Source organism: Oryzias melastigma, linkage group LG7, assembly GCF_002922805.2.
Source record: "Oryzias melastigma strain HK-1 linkage group LG7, ASM292280v2, whole genome shotgun sequence".
Lineage (NCBI taxonomy): Eukaryota > Metazoa > Chordata > Actinopteri > Beloniformes > Adrianichthyidae > Oryzias > Oryzias melastigma.
In genome coordinates this window covers 16,878,793-16,898,780 of record NC_050518.1, presented here as the reverse complement: position 1 = coordinate 16,898,780, position 19,988 = coordinate 16,878,793, and the positions used below count along the sequence as shown (strand labels likewise).

General features: G+C 39.9%; 2 protein-coding genes across 2 annotated transcripts in view; both read left to right on the top strand.

The window, feature by feature from the left end:
* Positions 1 to 1,469: 1,469 nt before the first annotated feature.
* Positions 1,470 to 10,074, top strand: LOC112159223 (matrix remodeling-associated protein 8). The gene is made up of 10 exons (XM_024293153.2): positions 1,470 to 1,614; positions 4,413 to 4,439; positions 4,528 to 4,854; positions 4,953 to 5,054; positions 5,138 to 5,596; positions 8,434 to 8,604; positions 8,689 to 8,719; positions 8,791 to 8,870; positions 8,947 to 9,000; positions 9,081 to 10,074. Exons 1-10 carry the CDS (start codon positions 1,575 to 1,577, stop codon positions 9,104 to 9,106), a joined length of 1,317 nt encoding a protein of 438 aa, XP_024148921.1. The 5' UTR covers positions 1,470 to 1,574; the 3' UTR covers positions 9,107 to 10,074.
* Positions 10,075 to 10,512: 438 nt separating this feature from the next.
* Positions 10,513 to 19,988, top strand: part of LOC112159222 (segment polarity protein dishevelled homolog DVL-1) — a 25,406-nt gene continuing 15,930 nt past the window's right edge. The window contains exons 1-2 of the mRNA XM_024293152.2: positions 10,513 to 10,975; positions 18,753 to 18,822. Of these exons, the coding sequence (XP_024148920.1) occupies positions 10,806 to 10,975; positions 18,753 to 18,822 (240 nt within the window). The 5' untranslated portion in view covers positions 10,513 to 10,805. The remainder of the gene's footprint in view (positions 10,976 to 18,752; positions 18,823 to 19,988) is intronic.

The following is a 19,988-nucleotide window of genomic DNA, read 5'->3' as shown; positions in this document are numbered from 1 at the left end:
TCCCTGTAGATGGCAACATTGGACACATTCTCAAAGTTAATGATGTAACATCTGTTGAGCCTCAAATATTTACTTCCTTTATATTTTGAAACTTTATCAATGATTATAATTGCAATAATTTTCTTACATAAGCATCAACTAAGGGCAGATGAGGATCTGTTTTAAATGGATCTGTAGACTGAAAGGCAGCTGCTAACAAGCTTTTGAGCACTGTTGTGTTCAGGTTAGAAATGTGTAACAGCTTCTGAAACTTCACGTTTACCATATTGAGGTTCTGTAATAAGGTATATGAGTTTGTGTTAACTGATAACCTATTCATGTGGTGAAGCACCAGATTCCTGTTAACTACAGTAATTTTCATAGAGACATATATATCTAAATATGATGAAACCGTTAAGAGAACAGTTGTTAACGATCAAGAAAAGTTAAATTATCAATGTTGAAAAGTCTAAATATGAATTGAATCTAAATTGAGTGTTATTTATTGGGATTTAAGTTGTTTGTGGAAAGGGAACTTTTTTTTCATTGTGGAGTTATACTATATTTAATCAAGACACATTTTTTTAGTATGTTAAATCATCTTTATCAACAGGGGCCTGGTTTCATGGATTCTGTCGTTGCTCTCAATATGATGACCTTGACCTCAATTAATCAAAGGAAGCTGCTCAGTAGTCAGAGGGAATATATGGTCAAACATACTCATATAAATGTTAAATGTGAATACGCGTCTCCCAAAAAAAGAGTTTTTTCTCAATTAAAATTTTCTGCTAATTGAGTAAAAAAAAACTGTAAAAGTAGAGTTTTGCAGTAGTGCTGCACCGGATTAATGTGGCCTGTTTGTCAGTATAAAAACACTTCAACTAAATACAGTTTAACCTTCTAAAGCTTGAATTTATTTCCAGCAATGAAAGAAATGCACTTTGATTTTTTTTTGCTTTCATGTTGATGCTAAATCAGGGTCATTTTGGAACTGAAGTGGTTTAATGCATATTTGCGCAATGGGTTAAGAATTCGTTTTTTAGAGGATTTAAAGCAATTCATTGTTCTTTAGAAAATTCATAAATGATGTGACGTTTCATAATGTTTCCTGGAATTTGTTTTCTAATCTTTTTTAAACAAAAAAAGCAAGAATGAAAAGATTTTGCTCACCAAAATTCCTTGAAAAATATAGTGTAGTCGCCCTCAGTAATTTTTGCTGGACTCGTGTCTATTCATTTTGTTCAGAGTGTCATGTAAACACAAAAAAATCTTTTGAAATGTATCTTGAAATTACTTCAAAAAAGTTGAATCTGTGCTTCCCTCTGACTGGCCGTCTTTATGGTTGTCTTGACCACATTTTTTATCCCTCTAGTTTGACCATCTTTATGTACGGAGGTCTTTGGGAGTTGCTGTGTATGTTTTTGAGGAGAGCAGCAGCTCCAAACTGCTGCAGTATTAGGTTTCATGGATTTCTGGAGGAGGAGCATGTGAAGACTCCAGACTCGGGGAGCATAAAAAAACCAAGCTGCTGCTGCTGCTTCATGAACTTTTAAACTGCGTCTGTTTTTTCAGTTGAGTTGACCTCTGCTGCCAGCATGGAGAAGAAGATGCAACTATGCATAACTGTACTTCAAAGTAAGTATTTCATCTTTTTTGTTGTTTTTTCCTTTGTTTTCCTTAAAGAAAAAGATCTAGAGGAATCTGTCTTTGTGCTATAATTGGATCCAGGTTAGTCATCGGGAATGAGACTGTTTCTTCACTCTGCCCTGCTGGTTTTTTAAACACATCTATTCATTTCTCAGTTTTAAGCTTAAATTCTGAATGTCCTTTGTGATTAGTCTTTGCAAAAATCAAATTGACATCTGTAACAAGGTCATAAAATCCAGATACTCAATTGAACTTCAATTATTGACTATAAACCGCAATTTATCTGAGTGACAGACTTTTAATTACAGCCGAACAGACACGACGAATGGATTGCTGAACTAATGACAATCCCTGCTTAAAAAAAAATACAAGTATTGCTGTTCATTCTGACAATATATGATGAATAGTGGTAAAAAATAACAAAATTCATGTATTTAGCCCCAATAAAGGATTCTGAAACTTTGTTTTTCAAGGTAAAAACATGTTTTTAATTGTTAATTAAAAGTTTGGACTTTAATTAACAATTACAATTGTTTAATCCCTGTTCTTTTGGTTAATTTTTGGGGGGGTAAACACTGACATCTTTCTTATACTCATAATAAAGTAATGGAAAAAAATGCTCCACTGCATAAAAGTTTGCTAGTTGAGCATGTTTGATGCTTAAGCTCATAAAAGTTGTTTTCTAAATTCAGCTCCATAGATGGCGAGCTTCAGTCTAAAGCGCCATGGCTGTGATTGGCTCTTTTCTGTCGATCCAGTCTGCAGTGGGGGATATTTTTTTAGTGGCTTTAGTCCAATATGTTTCCAGTTAAATGCGGTCTGAGAGAAGGAGTCAGCACAATCCAGCAGCCAGTCATTATACGTGTCAGTAATGAGTGTTTTACCATGAGTGAGTCGGTTTGAGTCTGGAGGAGGAGGAGGAGGAGGTGGAGGGGATTCACTGTGACCGTATTTATGATCTTTGCCTCTGTTTTAATGAACAGCCTTGAACGAAAGGGCATGGAGGAGGCAAGAATTGATGTTTGGGGGGAGAACAAACATATGGACATACTTCTACCTTTTGAGACCAAATTAGAAGGTTCATATCAGGATAGTTTGTTTAGATTCTGGAGACAATCGCTTTGGGGTCCACTTGTGGGAAGTTGCCCACCTACTGAGATAAGACCTTCAAGATCATAAATTTAGCAGTTATGACATTTTGAATGAGATCATTGATGCATTGCTTGCACATGAATTGCACACTTGTGGTTATCATATAGGGGAAGAAAATAGTTAAGTTTACCACATAAACATGAGCCATATTGTGAAATTAGGGTGGGCATGAGTCAATTAGGTTATTAAAGCATGAACTAACATTGTACAGAATATTTTTGTGTGAGAGTTACACTTTTTAGGCATCTGATGGCGTGATGGGTCTAATTTTATCTCACTTTCTAACTAACTGTTCAATAACAAAAATGTTTCTGTTGATTGTAAATAAAGTTTTTGTACCCTTGCTCTGTTCTCTTGTTTACTGGAGGGCTGAAAAAAAATCAGGGGGTATTTTTCAGCTCATTTGCCAAATTCCCGTTTTTATCCCTGCTAATTTACAACCACATTGTTAAGTCTTAAACCAGCCTGATGAGTCAACAGCTTCTGTGTGTCTAATGAGCGACGATTACAGAGGCAGACACTTTGCTTTGCCATCTGCAGGAACGTTTATGCCCTTCAGTAGAGGAAACGGATGACTTTATCCAACATTAGGTGTCCACGCCGGGGCCAAGTTATGCCAACAGAACTTTTTTAGTATGAATAATAACATTTACAAATATAACCAATTTTGTAATTATAGTTAACTCAAAATGTTTTTAGCCTAAGTTAAAAGGAAATTGATCAGCTGGAGTAAATTTCATTAAAGGTGTAGAAGTTTATGGAAATATTATTTTGGTGTAGCTCAGTGCGTGGTTTAGCATATCAAAATAAAGACAAATAGAGCTAGAAAAGTTAAGAAAAAAGCATTTTTTTTTTTAGTGCTGATCTAACATGGTATTTTCCATTAATTCATATTAATGACTTATATTTTTAAACTTATATAGGTAAATATTTAGTAAATGGGGCCTGATGAATCCATGTTCCCCCTTAAATAATTTCAAAAAGTATATTAAATATGTAGATATTAATAATGATGATGAAATGTCTTAAATAAGCTACAGTTTTATGCACAAAACATACCATAATTGGTTTATAGTCTCCTTTTGTACACATTTAAGTTCTTCATAAATAAACAACCAAGCAGAACTCTACAGGTGTTCATTTTCCTGGACTTCTGAGCTGAAAAACGAGGCTGGTTCTTCGTCCCTCAGGGATCACGGCCCTGCAGCGAGCCATCAGCAGCCAAGAAGAATAAAGGCTCTGTATGCTTTGGCTGCATGCATCTCCGCTGCCCCTTCAGTAAACAGACAACAAAATAGCTCTGTGGGAAAATGCATTAGAAACAGCCAGTGTGCTAAAGAAAAAATAAGACTGGAAAAAGAATATAAAAAGTAAATTATATTATAGTAATACACTGTCTCCATTTGCTATCTCCGTTTCTATACTTTAATAGAGAGTCCTGTAAACATTTTACTGTTTTCCTGTGTTTCCTTAAACTATCCTCTCAAAGTGGGCGGGAGCACTTCCACTGTTCCTCAAATTTGATCAGTTATTTGTCTTATTTTTGTAAAAGCAATTGAGACCATTGCAGCTCCAAGGGAGAGTGTGAATTACAGGCATTTGAAGCTAATTATCTGTGCTTTGATCTGTTTCAGTTCTTGCTGTGTTCTCCCTGCCGGGAGGTAAGGCTCTTGTGCAGTGAATATATATAATAGATTTGTTTCTTTCGAAGTGCACCCTGGTGATGTGTGTGTTCCTCTATTGTGCCAGCGTGGGCTCAGAGCGGCGGCAGCAGCAGCAGCAGCAGCAGCAGGCTTGGTGTGGTGGTGGAGGCCAAGAACATCACTCTCCCAGCCGGCTCCCAGGCTGTCCTTCCCTGCCACAGCACACGCATGGTGTGGACACGGGACAGACTCAAGGACCGGCAGAGGGTCGTGCACTGGGACTTGCTTCGAACCACCCCAGAATATTTCGTGGAGAGGATCCTGGACATGTCTCCAGGAGCCCGCTTGAGGGTGTACAACGGCTTCAACAAGGGCCGCGTTTCCATCCCAGACTCTGCCTTCACTGATGGAAACTTCTCACTTGTCATCAACAGTGAGACCTTTTTTGTTTCTGAAACTCCATAAACAGTTGTCATGATCCATTAGAATGTTATGTCATGCTTTTTTGTGGTCTTTTTTTTTCAAATCCAGATGTGTTACAGACCGACAAAGGTGTTTACACCTGCAATTTGCATCACCATTACTGCCAAATTCACCAGTCCATTCAAATCCAGCTCAACGTCACCAAATCAGGTAAGATTGAATCATTCATCATTGTTCTCTTCTTCCATACAGCTTATCAAGTAAAGATGTCTATTAAATGTCCTATTCTCTAGCTCGGAAGGAGAAGCGCTACTGGGATGGGGAGAAGACTGTGTACGTGGTCTTGTTGGGCAGCTCTGTGGTGCTTCCTTGCGTAAACCGCCGCCCGCTGTGGAGAGAGGGCCTGCAGGAGGACCAGCAGCAGGTGGCCCACTGGGACTTCCAGCCGCCTGGTGTGCGTCCAGACAGGGCTGACCGCCTGGTCGATCTGTACGGCTCTGGGGAGCGAAGGGATTACGGACCTCTCTTTTCACAGAAGATGAGTGTGCCCGAAGATGCTTTCACCTTCGGCGACTTCTCACTGCAAATCTCTGACTTGAAGCCTGTCGACAAAGGCCTTTACTCCTGCCATCTGCACCACCACTACTGTGGTCTGCACGAGAGGCGCATCTTTAGACTCACCGTGGGGCCTCCCCTTCCTCTCGCCCCAACCGAAACTCCAGACGTTATCCAGAACAACAACGTTGAACCAAGTAAGGAAAAAAAACATGTTTTTAGTGGTGTGATTTCCCAGAACTGTCCAGAAATTCCCTGGGCAGTATTGTTTGAAGGGAAAACTGCATGAAGGGAGTTGACTGCTTTTGTTTGTTATATTTACAGGCATAGTTGGTCAGTTGAATCAGTCTTCTCCTGGTGCCAATTTTCTCCTTAGTCTGCCCTACTTTTAGAAGGGAGGAGGCAGTGCTGAAGGAATGTAGAGGCCATCTGAGTAAAAAAAAAAGGGAAGTTGGGAGAAAATATTTTTGAGTCTCATTTTGGTTTAAAAGGGCAATGCATTTGAGTCATCTGTTTAAAGACTTTGCTCAAGAATTTGTCTTAAGTAAACAGATGGTACAATCTGCTATGACTGTCTACAAGTTGATTTTGTTTTTCTGTAAAGGCATAGAGTTGCTATACTAATACAGATTTTGCTATCTAATGGTAATCATATCTTAACGCTATGATTCTACTTTAAATTGACTCAGAAAGCCAATCTAATCAACCTAAACTCCCCTTTTTAACCAGTACCTCATTCGAGGAGTTTTCACATTGCTTGCATTAGAGTCAGTTCTCATCTGATTAGTTAGCAGGTTTTGGCAATCGTGGGGCCTCCAGGGTCACATTCCTATATGTTTTTTAAACATACCTTACTCTGGCATGTTGTAAATGGCTGGACACACCTGAACCAAGTAGTCAAGAGTAGGGCTTGGATTTCTGAAAATTGTGAAGATACAAAGGTCCTCAAGGCCTGGAGTTTGAGATGCTGAGGTAAATTGATCATTGAGCAGTGGGACATCTTGTCTTCACTTTGCATCAAAAGATTCCTATAGGCTAGAAAAATGTGTAATCGGGAAGAAAGGTTGAAGTCGTCAATTGTTCTGCAGCTTTAGGTAAAACCATTTTACAGCTGATAAACATAATTGGAAATCCTCCATTCAAAATCCAGCTATTGAGTTTTAGTCAATGGAGTCCTTTGAGCGATAGCATTAATCAACAAATCAAACTGTGTTTCTGTTGATTAAAAAACAAACTGCATCCACTGCTTCACAGCTAAAAATACATTTCTGTCACATCTGAGTAATCAGTAAGTTGTGCCGTTAATCCTTCTAAGCAGTACAGCAGGCACACTTCTAAAAATGTCAATGTCAGAACACTAAAAACCTGCTTTACTGTCCCCTCGTGGGTCACCACAGATTTCCCGACAGTCCAGAAAATTGTCCAAACAACATGAGGTCATTTTAAGGGAAGAAAAGTCAAGTTCAGAAAAAAAAGTCTCACATTTTGAAAGATATTTAGCTCAAGAACATGACAACAGTTTGTTATCTTTTAACTTAACTATAGGTTTAGAAAGATAATAACTTCTTTTTGTTCTATTCTTTTCATACTTATCTTAATGCTCTGATCCTAATTTTAAAGTGTGTCTAGACTAATACCGCGTTGTGTCTAGATTAGTTTCCTTTTGCAGCCTCTGCTTTGTTTCCTTGAAGCTGTGTTATCTTCTTGCAGAGGCGTGTTTAGTAGGAGTCAGAGGAAGTCTGCTACATCTGTTCAACATCTGGGTTAGATGTAACATGAAAGAGCAAAAAGCTGGGAGAGGTTGACGGAGTTATGTGTTAGACCACGTGTCCTCCCTTCCACGTTAAAGAATGACAGCCTGTCTAGAACTGCTGCAAATTAGGCTGAGAAGAAATGCACGCATGGGTTGCAGGCATACACTTGCTTTGGCTCGACTTCAGCTCAAAGTCTTCACGCATCGCCGGTCTCCCGAGTTGAATTGAAGGCAAAATGTTTGACGGAGCCGTTCACCGTAATGCTGCAACCACTCAAGCCCAGAAAAAACAGATTATTTCTTTGTTGTTACAGAGAAAACATTTTGACCCATCAACAACTCGGCTGAAATCTTTATTTATTAGAATGAGATTTTTTTATTTCAGTTCATTGACTTGCAAATGATGAGTGTCCCACTGAGTTACAGTTTTTTTAATCTATTTGCATCATGCGTGAAAGCCGCAGTATGGCTCCAGCACTCATCTGGTCAGTTCTGCTCTGGAGTCCGACCTTGTACATGTCCTTGTATTTTCATGCATATTAGGTACATTATACAGTGACAGCCGATAATTAGGGATCAAGCTCCCACTGAGAAGGTGGGCAATGTTGGTAGAATTTTTTTCTTTCTGCTAATTGGCTGGATTTTTATTTATTTATTTAAATATGACTATTAGTCCTTTTTATATGAAAATTTACAATCAACCATTCTGATTGTGTGTGCAAACCTTTTCGGAAGAGTTTGCAGTTCAGCCATAAGCGCAAAGATTTATTTTCCATGCACGCAGGAAGCAGACTTCTGTGTTTGTGAAAAGACTCCAGAAGTCCTAAATGGAAAACTAATCCAGACACACAGACAGACCACATTACAGAGTGCGGCTGTTTCCTCACGCCTTTTCTTTTTTTTTTCTGGTCATTCTGTGTTTTTCTGTGGAGAAAAAAAATAGCAGCTGCATGACATCAGGTCTGGAAGTCATTACGACTGGCCAACTTTCCAAAACTTAACCTCTTAAGACCTGGGCTAATATTTGTGCTAACCCCGTACACACAAGGTTACAGTTAGGCAGAAATAATTACTGTGGAAATTTACCCCAAAATATGATGTCCACGTCAGGTTTTAAGAGGTTAACTCTATCTGCTCTGCCTCCAGCTGTCTTTAAGGGAAAAAGCAATGTAATGTTTGCAGAACTTCACATCCTGTTTGATTTCTGATCAATCTAATGCATTCAAATATGTGAAATACATTTTTTTCTTCTACTTCATGACGTCTCTCCACTTTCTTCAGGTACTGAGGAGGTGTTGCTCCCCAGGGAGAGTCCACACGTCCTGAACGTCTTCCTGCCTGAACATCAAGGTCACTTCGTGCAGTATTTGGGATACATCTTGGCAACATTCTTGCTGCTAATTTTCATAGTCGTCGTTGTGATTGTGCTGACCAGGAGACGCAAAAAGAGAGGTATTGTAAACGTTTTTTAGTATATTGTTGCCCTTTATGAATGAACTGCACAATGATTACTGTGTTACGTTTTGTTTATGACAGATCTGGAGTGTGAGCTGTCAAGATCTGTTAGGTGAGCTCTTCCTTCCTGTAATAGTTTTCCGTCTTGTGAATGTTAACTAAAATAAAACTTTCTCCAAGCAGAGGAACTGTGACTGAAGGAGGGGAAATAGCTTTAGACTACTCAGAGATGAAGAGCTACAATCAAGATCCCATGAATTCAGGTGCAGCAGAGTGAATCCATGCAGCAAACACGCTTGAACTTTGTTTTATAACATGTGTTTGTCATTTTATTCACAGACTACAAAAACAACCTACTGAAAGAAAAAGATATGGCCAAAGACTGCAATAAGGGTGAGACGCGTTCCTTTAAATCCTACAGACTCGTACCAAACCATCTGATTATGCTTCATCCTCCTGTTTTTTTCATTCAGATTTCGATGGGAAGATGTGGAAATAGAAGTGCAATATTTCTAACATGCTGCTGGCAGGTCCAGAGCAAAAACCAGAGGAGAAAATGACGGTGGAGGAAAAAATGAAAGGAACACCAGGAAATAAAAGGCGATCCATAACAGGACAGGAGGAATGCTCCCTCTGCTGTAATCCAACCGCGAGACTTTTCCCTTAATGGCGTCGCCTGCTCCTTCTTTTTTTATTTCACATTTATAATAGCATAACGACATGCTTTCATATACATGTTATTGTTGTATTTTTTGCATTCATTATGTGGTTAAAAAGACACGAATCTTCCATTTATTTTTACTTTATGATGCTCACATTGTTTCTTTTGGCTTTGAGGACACTTCCAGGGTACCAAGCTCATTTCCCTCCTTTTTTCATTGTACTGTAATATGCAAGAGGCATTTTTCAGAGTTTTATTTACTGTATGTTAACATTTTCAGGATATTTCTAACTGTTGAAAAATAGAACCTGCTTTTATTTTGTTTCTAAGATTTTTTTTCTTCTTGTTTTTAATATTTGTTCCTATTAGCATCAAATTCATAACATGAAATAAAAAAAAGGTAATTTTTCAGGTGTTAATGAACTAATGACTTTACCTGCTGAAGCTCAGGAATGTTGCTCCCCCTTCAGGGGTTGGCAACAGCGAATCAGCTTGCACTGATTCGCACATTTGATTTGGCAGAGAGTTTTTAACACCTGATGGCCTTCCTGACACAGCCCTGTATTTTATCCGGACTGGGTACCAGCACAGAGAGACCCAGACTTGGGCCCTCTTGTGGCTACTAACAATACTCTAACACTGAATTTTTAAGCAATATTCCACTCCAAAACTGCATACTTGCTACAAACATGTAATTCTGTCATGTATGAGAAAGTTTTGTGTCTTTAACATAAAATTGTAGCTCGCTTTTGTCACAATACTTCTTTGATTTAGTGACTGGATGAATATGGAGTAGAATAAATAAAGATTAGAAAGGAAACAAGTTTCTTTTTTTTTTCTTTTGACATCATATCCTCTTTATAAACTGTGCTAAAGGTTAATATTTGGTTATTTATATATGTATGTATGGATGTATGTATGGATGGATGTATGGATCCTACAACAGAAATGTATTTGTTACCATAGCTTAAAAAAAGAGAATAAAATAAATACAAGTGATAATATAATATAATATCAAAATAAATACTTAATATAATATAATATCAAATATAATGTAATATCAAAATAATTACTGAATATTTGTGAATAATAAAACATTTACACAGCATATATACTGTAGATCCAACCTGCTTTGTCTTTGTTCCGTATCATGACTGCAGACTGCGCGCGCGCAAGTGTTGTTGCACTGCTTTAACCCACCACTAGGTGGCAGCACTGTCTCACCATCGAGCAAAACAGCAAATATTCCCAGCTCCATATCACAAGGATGTGGACGGTCCCTTCCTGTTTTAGTACCGAGAGAGCCACCGTAGCGGCTCACACCGGAGCTGGAATACAGACGCTCACAGCGCGATTATGTGTGGATTTCCTCCGTGTTCGTCCACGACACGGAGCTGCGTTTCCCCCCGCGGGCTGAACGGTGGGAAGTATTAGCGGGGAATGCGGTTCTCCGGGTCGCTGGTATCATAGCAGGCCTGTTTATTGCGCCGCTTTCCCGTGTTGCTTTCCTGTCAATGATTGTCCTCTCCTCACTCTCATGGCGGAGACTAAAATAATATACCACATAGACGAGGAGGAGACTCCCTATCTGGTCAAACTGTCCGTGTCTCCGGAGAAAGTCACCTTAGCGGATTTTAAAAATGTCCTCAACAACAGACCGGTCAACAGCTACAAATTCTTCTTCAAATCGATGGACCAGGATTTTGGGTAAGCCTTCTTTTCGCCCGTCCGGGCCCTGCTGGGCAACATCAAACGAAAGGCTGCAGCCTCGTTACATGTGTGCACACTGGAGTAGCGTGTCTGTTTTCCGTGCTCCTGCCTGGCACCTGCTCATTATCTGCCCTGCGCGCGGAGGAAGAGGAGGAGGAGGAGGAAGAGGAGGCTCGGGGAGCGTTTGAAGTGACACCAGAGCCCCCGACGACGCAGCCCCGCGTGCGCATGCATTAAGACCGCCGCTCCTCCTATACATCAGGGTCATATGTGCCATGTGCGGCGTGAGCCAGCCTTTGACGCGTGTCCACCCTCTCAGGTTTCACAATATTTGGGTTTGTTTCACTTTCTCTGCCGCGCAGGACGCAATTTGACAAATAACTGATGGCAGAGAGGAAGTTGTGTGTGTGTGTGTGTGTGCACAATAACGCAGAGTGGATCCTGGGGGAGTGTGAGGAAGCACATGACACTGGTGACCCTGTAGGCTCTTTTTTAATTGCCCCATTTATCCTTCACTATTAGTCTTTTATTGGTTGCTAAACTGCCATCTTACTGTGTTTAAACGAAAAAAATCAAGATTGATTATTTGCTTTGCTTATTATTAACCTAATTTGTGTAATAATGTTTTCCTACCACATTTAGATGTTATCCAAACTGCAGACTGGATTTACGGGTGGGGAAATGTCATTTAACTTCTCTTTCTGGTAGTCCACAGCAGGAAGTGACGGCGAGAGCTTCCTCTGTGGTGGATCGTGGCCATTCCATGTAGCAGAAATATTTTCCTCCCCATTTCCAGGCCCTTTTTCTTTTGTTTTTTTTCCTCAGTGGAAGCCCACCCTGATTTTCAGCGGTCACACCGAGTTGACAAACCTCCCCGTACGGTGTTTGTGCCGAGGATGATATATTTGTGTCAGTTCTCATTCCATTCGGGAGAGTCATAGGTGGGCCGAGGGCGCGTGAATGTCTAGCGCCGTGATCCCGATTGGCGGTACACCAATGCACATTTCCACAGCGGTTGTGGCCCTGTAAGGGGGGAAACTATAGGTCTTCCCGGTGGTCCCCGGGCCCTGGCTTCCTGTCTGCCAGCCCGGCTTCCAACGGGCCTCAGGTGATCGACAAGCAGATTATGGAAACAAACAAAGCATATTTGCTCTCCCCACATGGAGACTTCAGGTTGCCGAGCGCATTGCCAGCCAGACGGGGCAGCTGTTCCTGCATATGCATCAGCAAAAGTGGATTTTTAAAGCAACTATTTCTCCACAGGGCCATTAAAACGCTCCACACAAAAGGCGGTGGAGGAACCATCGCCGCCGTTGAGCTGGATTGGTTCTGGCACAGTCTTGAAGCAAACCCCGTCAAAGGCATAGGCGCTTTGTGGTAGCCATGCTGGCTCTGCTGCATACAGACAGACATTATGGCTGTTGGAAGAATTAGCAGCTGAGGAATAAGACTGCTGAGCAGAGAGAGGGAAAACATCAAATCCCTTGCAGTTATAGTCTTGTGTTTGAAATGTAAATGAGCAGTCAGCGCTCTGTCCTCTGTAGTATACCCCCTGTTGTGCAGTGGAAGAAAAAAAAAAAAAGATATTTTCTTTGGGGATTGCTGTGCTGCATTTGTGCTGGCCATATCAGCTCTTAAAGCGGTGGCCACACCGATTCCATAAACGGTTCGGCGGTGCAAAATAACCACCACGGTTTGCGGCGCCGATCGTGTCGAGTAAATGTAACAATAGGTTGCGACACTGTCGTTCAAGAAAAGCAGAACAGCAAATTAAACAATGACAATTCCATGTACAGATTTCCAAAACTACAGTAATGTTTGTTTATTCATCAATATTCATAAAGCGGAAGCTAAACAGGCTTTGGTTTGTTGTGGAACAACTTCTTCAGCTTTTCGGGAGACTTCAATGCGATGTTGGGCGTTTTGTCGCTGCCTCTGGAGGTGAGCGGGTTTGAGAGCTCACTGCAAATGCAAGTCACAGAGGCACTGTGGAGCTCAGGAAGCAGCCAAGCCGAAGTTGTGAAAGAAACGGGCTTGTTTGTTCCTCAGAAACTTGGGGTGGGGGGCAGCTGGGAGATGGGGACTGCTTCTTCCGCTGAGAAAGTGATGTTTGTGACTAGAGGACAGAGTTTCTGCAGCTTTGGGCGCCGAATGCCCTAGTTTTTTGCTACCTGAAGATTGTGATGGATTTAAAGGTTGATCTACAATTTAACTGCTGCAGAAATCTTGATAAGTAATAAGTAACTAGAAAAGTTGCATTCCCTGCGATAATGATAGAGTGAATGCTTTTTGCTGAAAGTAGCCACTGAAGATGCTGAAGCATTTTCCTGAAAATGGTGACGCAATTGACTTGAATTGCTGAAGGGATTTGTGGAAAATGCAAAAGCTATTTGCAAAATGTTAAATTTGCAATGAAAATTTTGTTAAAGAACTATGAAGGAGCGATGAAGTTGACCTAAATTTCTGAAAAAATTGTAGTAAAATTGCTTAAAAATCGATAAGAAATGCCTATATATATATATATATATATATATATATGCAAAATATTTAGTGTGTGTTGCTTAAATATTAGCCAACCTCCAAATTAGCCCAAATAACCTCAGTAGATGACAAATTAGCCAAAAAAACAACAACAAATAGCTAGCTCTTTTAAATAATAGATAAACTCCAAAATAGCCTTAAATTCCTCAGTAAACTAAATTAGTCAAAAATGTTAGCCTGTTGCTAAAGTAGAAACTAAGCTTAAAATCTGTCAATAAAAACCTCAGTAGATGGCAAATTAGCCAAAAACTTTATCATGTTGCTTAAATATTAGCTAGACTTTAAAATAGCCTAAAATTCCTCAGTAAACTAAATTAGTCAAAAGCGTTAGCCTGTTGCTAAAATTGAAGCTAAATTCTAAATTAGCCCAAAAGAATATAGCAAATTAGCCAAGAAACGTTAGCATGTTACTACAATATTTACTAAACTCAATTTTTTAAAATATTCCTCTAAAAGATGAAAATATAGCTTTAGAATATATTTAAAGGCTTGTTGGTAATCTATTTAAAATGTTTAAATTTGAAGCCGTTCTCATTTATTTCCTGTGGGGCATGTTTTGCTCAATATTTCAAAAAAGTTTATGAATACCAAAAATACCTGAACGAGCTGAACGTTTTGATACCAAGATTGCTGAAATCACAGAGAGTGTGATTGAGTTTTAATGTGCCAAAAATGTACGGAAAGGAGCGTGTGTGAATGCTTACTAAGCATTCACACAACTACAACTTTTTGAGTACCCCCCCCCTATATTACCACTCTATAAACAGCATGCTTTTAAGGTGCTTAAGCCTTATTTAACGGATGATTTAGTGCAGCTCTGGGTCATATGTAGCTGTAATCCTATTTGACTACTAATATTAAGCTTTTATGATATCATTAGTATCGCTCTATCAATGTGCCTCGACTTCTGTTAAGTTTGGGTGCTGCCTCCACCAGCTGTTGGGTTCTGGTTTCAGTCTCCCCATCCTTCCCAAGTAAGGATGAGTAAATAAACACATCTAATCTTCCCCAGCTACACAAATATATCCAGCGGCGTAATATTCCGCAATCACATCAGGTTAGATCTCATGTCATTATCCCCTGAAAGCTGTTAAGACCGTTTAAAGATGTCCGCCGCAAGACGCCAGATGTGCCACAGATCACAATTTTCTTTACAAATTTTTGTTTTGAGTTTGTGCAAGATTAGGAGTCCACATGTTGAAAACTAGACTGAGTTGAAGACTAATGGATCCAAAAATCAGAGCAGACTACCTCGTCAGGAAACGTCAGGAAAAAGGATAGCCGCTGTATTATTTGTAGGCCACTCCCACATCCTCACAAGTCACCTTACAGCTGGCTGTGCGGCTCGGCAGAGAGGATGCGAACACTTCCTACCTAACCAGCAGCGTCGGGGCCTCACCTCCCCTCCCTTTTCCTCCCTGAGGTGGAGGAACAAGCCGCAGCGGCAGACTCTGCGGTCGTCGGTTCCAGCCACAGAGCTGCGTTATCTCTGTCCCCCACTCCCTGCAACACAGTTCCCACAGCAGCGGCACACAAACACTCGGCTAGCCTGGCTAATCATTTCAGGAGTTTGGAAGTTCTGCCAAGAAAAAAAAAATGTGAGGGGAAAAAGAATCTGGAAAGTGGCTGCCAGAGACACCCCTGCATAAAATCTTAGGATTTCCTGCTTCTCTCAAGTTGGGCCCTTTCCTTTTTCATGTACAGTGTTCAAAGCCAAGAGGCTATTGTGAAATCTCCTCTGACTTTTAGAAACGTATCAATTCGGGATAAATGCTCATCCAGAAAGAAATCGTCATTCTCAGAGGCATGCAGTTAGTTAAAGGGGAAAACGGTGAATACACGTGGCTGTTTCTGCCTTGAGACTCTGTCTGCAAGGTGTTTTCCCCTGCTGGCTCCAGACATGATCCGAGTGACGCGGGCCCAGCAGGTGTGGTGGCGGGTTGCATCTGAACTGTGTCCCAGCAGGTCAAAGGCTAACTGTGAGGTATTTTTGTTGGGAATTTACAGCCGAAGACGAACACTCGGAGGGAGGCTCCTTTCACTCTGGATGACTATTAATACATGCTCCTTCTCCTTGACACGTTGTTGTCACGTTCTAAAGCTTTTCAAAATTTACACACCGAAAAGCAATCAGAGAAACATAGATCTACATGTCAAATCTACTGCGAGCCAATGGGATTTGTATCTTTGAGGCACATTCCTGAATCTGTTTCTATTATTCAAAACTAGGATGTTATTAGTTTTTAGGGGTGTGACAATGATTCTATTCATGTCATTATTTATGGTTGACGATACGATTCATAGATTGAAAGATCCAATTCGATCAGATTAACTAAAATTAATCAAGGGTTTTAGCCAAAAATTCAATCAGTAAATACCTGGTACTAGTGCTGGTCGATGTAGAAAAAATTGTGTATCATGATATTATTTTATATCACAATATTGATATATATCGCGATATGCCACAACAAATTATATTTTCAGTTATTCTCTGAAAAAATAATGAACGAAAATGTCATTACTTACTTTTCTCCTACCCTATTTTTTCAAGTAGTATGTAACTGAAAAGTTACATTAATGTAATTAATGTTGAATCCATTTACATTTTAGATCCATTAAGTTCAGCCCACTGTTTTTTCCATATCAAATTAATACAAATGATTAGAACATCAAACCACACTGTATGGTCACACATCTGTGCAAAATTCAGTATTTCCACATATTGGACTATAATGATGGATTGATCTTTTTTTGCTGCCATTACATGTGTTGTCCACTCTGATGACACTTGGTCTTTAAGATGTTATAATAAAAAAAAAAAACTACCATGTCTCAATCTAAATGGTATTCCAATAACAATATAGTTAGTTTATATCATTTTGAAACAACGGTTTTGGTTAGAGCTGCACGATATTAGAAAAACTTACGATATTAGTGATTAATATTGTAATGGCAATATGACTTGCGATACATGTCCATATAGCAAAACAACTAATACATAATTTCCATTTCACTGCATCAGTTTTATTTAAGTAAATTAATCACAACTTAAATTATACTCCAAATGACCAACATCTACATAGGAAGCATGTATCTAACATAAAACAGATCCATCCGATCGATCAAATGCGAAATGGACTCTATTTACTGTAATTTGTTAATACATCAAGCTACCATAAGATTATTTTTGCACGTGTAAACATTTAAGATAACCTTTTATCACAATTTAAGCAGTCTTTTTTGATACATGTACTGAACAGGCTGATATTGTGATAATGATAACTTGGCGATGTATTGAGCATACCTAGTAAAGTCAAGCAGCTTCACTTGTCACAATGGACAAAGCCTTGCAGACTTCTAGACTGGGAAAATGAACGAATGTGTGAAATAAAATTGCAAAAATAGAACAGAAATGGTTACAGATGTTCTACTACCTGCCAGACAGACTGTTTGTCCCTCATTGACATCAGGTCATTCTCCATCTGCATGGATTATGTCTGACTCACATCTTTGATTCTGCTTTTCCGTGGTTTAGGATATCTAAGGCTACGCTCACACCTGCCTCTTTTGGTCTTATTATTAAAAGACCTGAGTTTTTTCCTATCTTTGGACCAAGTGTGCAGGTGTGGATGCTCTCATCAGGGGCGTACTTACTGTTGGGCAAATATAGGCGATTGCATGGAGCCCCCAACACTCTGAGGACCCTGAGCTAAACATTTAATAATAGGGGTGTAACAGACAACAAAACTCACAGTTCGGATCGTGTCCGCGGTACACGTGTGGGTCGAAATGTGGCCAGTGATCTGTTACACCCCTACTTAACAAAAGTGTCAAATTAATTTTACGTCCTTTTTATCTAATTCTGCCATAAGAAACACCCCAAATCACTGAAATGACATAAGACTGATCAGGTCTTTTGTTCTCCCCATCCCTCTGCAGAAATGGAATATTCCAGTCAACTGCAAGCAGGGAATTCAGTTTCCCAGATTGGACTGTTTTGATTCTGACTTTGCGGGTACAATTTGTTTTGAGCGGGTGGACATATTGGGGCGGGTTTTGGATTGATTCTGCGTTTTTTAATTCCTTATTGAAATACGTTTCAGCCAGGAACGTGCGATCAGGTGAAGCAGTGCCTCAATGCCATCTTTTGATGTATAGCCTACTAATAATAAAATAAATATGCGTTCACTAACCTGTTCCAAAAATGCAATTGATACATTTCATCCTAATCATTTTGTTTTTATCCTCAAAATTGCTGTATTGTTTTTTTGTATTCCCTGTGCAATTTCAGCTGCATTTTTGAAATTATTTCAGTTTTTAAGTGCTTATCCAAACATTTGGATTCTTCACATCGATTGTGTCTACTATTGAACCAATGAAGAAGTTATTTGACATTTTAACCTGGTAATCTAATAAAGAAATAAAAAAAATAACAACTGCAAAGGGCCCTATTTTATTTTTTGCCTTGGGCTCGCAAACAGCTAAGTCCGCCCCTGACTCCCATGCTAACTCTCCTCCAAGACACAATCTGAAGATGTGGTTTTGGTCCACTTGGAAACTGACTTTTAACATGGTGTGAATATGATTCAGTCCAGATCTGGCCCAACTTCAAACTGGATTACAGCCGGGCATTAAGGGAGAATAAACCTCGCACTTCTCCTTCCAAGCAGCTGTCTTTGCAGCTTGCCTCTACCATTGTAAAATAACCAGCAGAATGTGTTGAAAATGACCTTGAAACAGCTATTTATGAATTTCTAAAGGATTTTGAAATAGTGATAATGATAAAAAATAGTTATCTCAACAAGTGTAGTACGCAAGACCTCCATGACTCGATTTGCAAAAATACAATAAGGAATATGAACCAAACCAAAGTCAGCATTTGATCTGATCTAAAGAAACAGACTTTTCGAGTGTATGGGTGTAAAACGTTCCTCACCATGTTCTTGTGATGGAAGCAGGTCTGCAGTCCGATTAATACATCTCTCTGACCGAACCTTCACTCTATGGGTTGCTCAACAGACCCACATGTTATGGCTTGCACACCTGCACAGGTTTTCGTCTCAGATTTGTGTTGTTTCTGGCAGGCCGAGCAGTTCGAACCTTATTGTTCTTCACTGGTGCAAAAAGTAAACACCTGCATTCAGGGGAACGGTCTCTCCGTGTCATTGCATGGTGCTGCCTTCTTCCCTTGGTTGGCTAGGCTTGACTCTATACCTGTGTTCCTGCTTCCCAGGGTTGTCAAAGAAGAGATTTCTGATGACAACGCCAAGCTGCCATGCTTCAATGGAAGAGTCGTGTCCTGGGTAAGTGAGATGGATCCGGAAGCCATGCCATTCAAATCTCTCCTGAATCCACAGCTCCAGACACAGAAAAGTGGCACACGAACGCATGTTAACCCCCCCACAGGATGGAAACGCTAACTCACTATTCAGCTGAAGTGGAAATGTGTGACTGATCCCATCACCGAACCACAGCTACAAAACTCAATCATGTAGAGCTTTGGATGACCACTAAAGCTGAAATTAGCTCCTCTGTGGAATCATGGAGCTCCTGAGTGTTTTTATTACACTCAGTAAACAACATTAGCTGCGTTTCCATTACACTTTTGCGCAAAACTTTTTCGAAATTTCTAGAATTTCGATAAAACAATGTTTCGAAAAAACAGCGTTTCCATTAAACCATGATTATGCGAGAAACTCGAAGTAATTCCCGCGATAAGTCATTAAAAAAACATGACGACGGATATAAACACTATTTTGATGTGCAGTAGATTCATTCACATTTCTGCCACGGAGCTAGCTCTCAGCCTTCCCATTCAGAGAAGACGTCTACGTCTGATCCGAGCCTTGGAGCGGCAGGCTCCTTAAACGTGGGAACGACGTAGAGTCAAACAGTTTTGGGAAATCGTGGTTGAAGAATTCACCGAAGAGCTGTGGATTCAGCATTTTCGCATGACACGCTCAACTTTTGATGAGCTGTGCGGTGCCCAAGGCAGCCAGTTGCTGTGAAAAAGCGCATTTGACCAGCTTTTCCTGCTTCCTGTCCGAAACGCCATATCCGGTTAATGGTCACGTGACTCGTTTGTTTCGAAAAAAGTGTTTCCATTACAGTTTTTCGAAAAACTACTGTTTCGATACGGCCCAAATACCACCTCCTCTAAGCGCAAAAACTTTATTTCGAAAAAGGCGAGTTTTTTCGAAATTGTGGTGTTTCCATTAGGATAATTTAATATCGAAATTCCGTTTTTCGAAATTTCAGAGTTAATGGAAACACGACTATTGTGAAAGCAAGTTTCCCTTTGGGAAGAATAAATTTGGTCTAATCAAACAGTTTAATTTAGTTAGAGCGGGATTTACGTCTTCATCATCGCTTTGTCAACCAGGACAAAAAGCTTCTTATAAATATTGATCTAAAACTAATAAAAAGGAAGTGCAGTTTGGTTTGACAGGATGTGGATTCACTCAGCTTG

Bases quoted from the DNA above. Each gene is read 5' to 3' on its own strand.
- LOC112159223 (XM_024293153.2), top strand. From the start codon at position 1,575: ATGGAGAAGAAGATGCAACTATGCATAACTGTACTTCAAA. The intron at 8,605-8,688 runs GTATTGTAAACG...TGTTTATGACAG, and splicing joins CAGGAGACGCAAAAAGAGAG to ATCTGGAGTGTGAGCTGTCA. The intron at 9,001-9,080 runs GTGAGACGCGTT...TTTTTCATTCAG, and splicing joins GGCCAAAGACTGCAATAAGG to ATTTCGATGGGAAGATGTGG.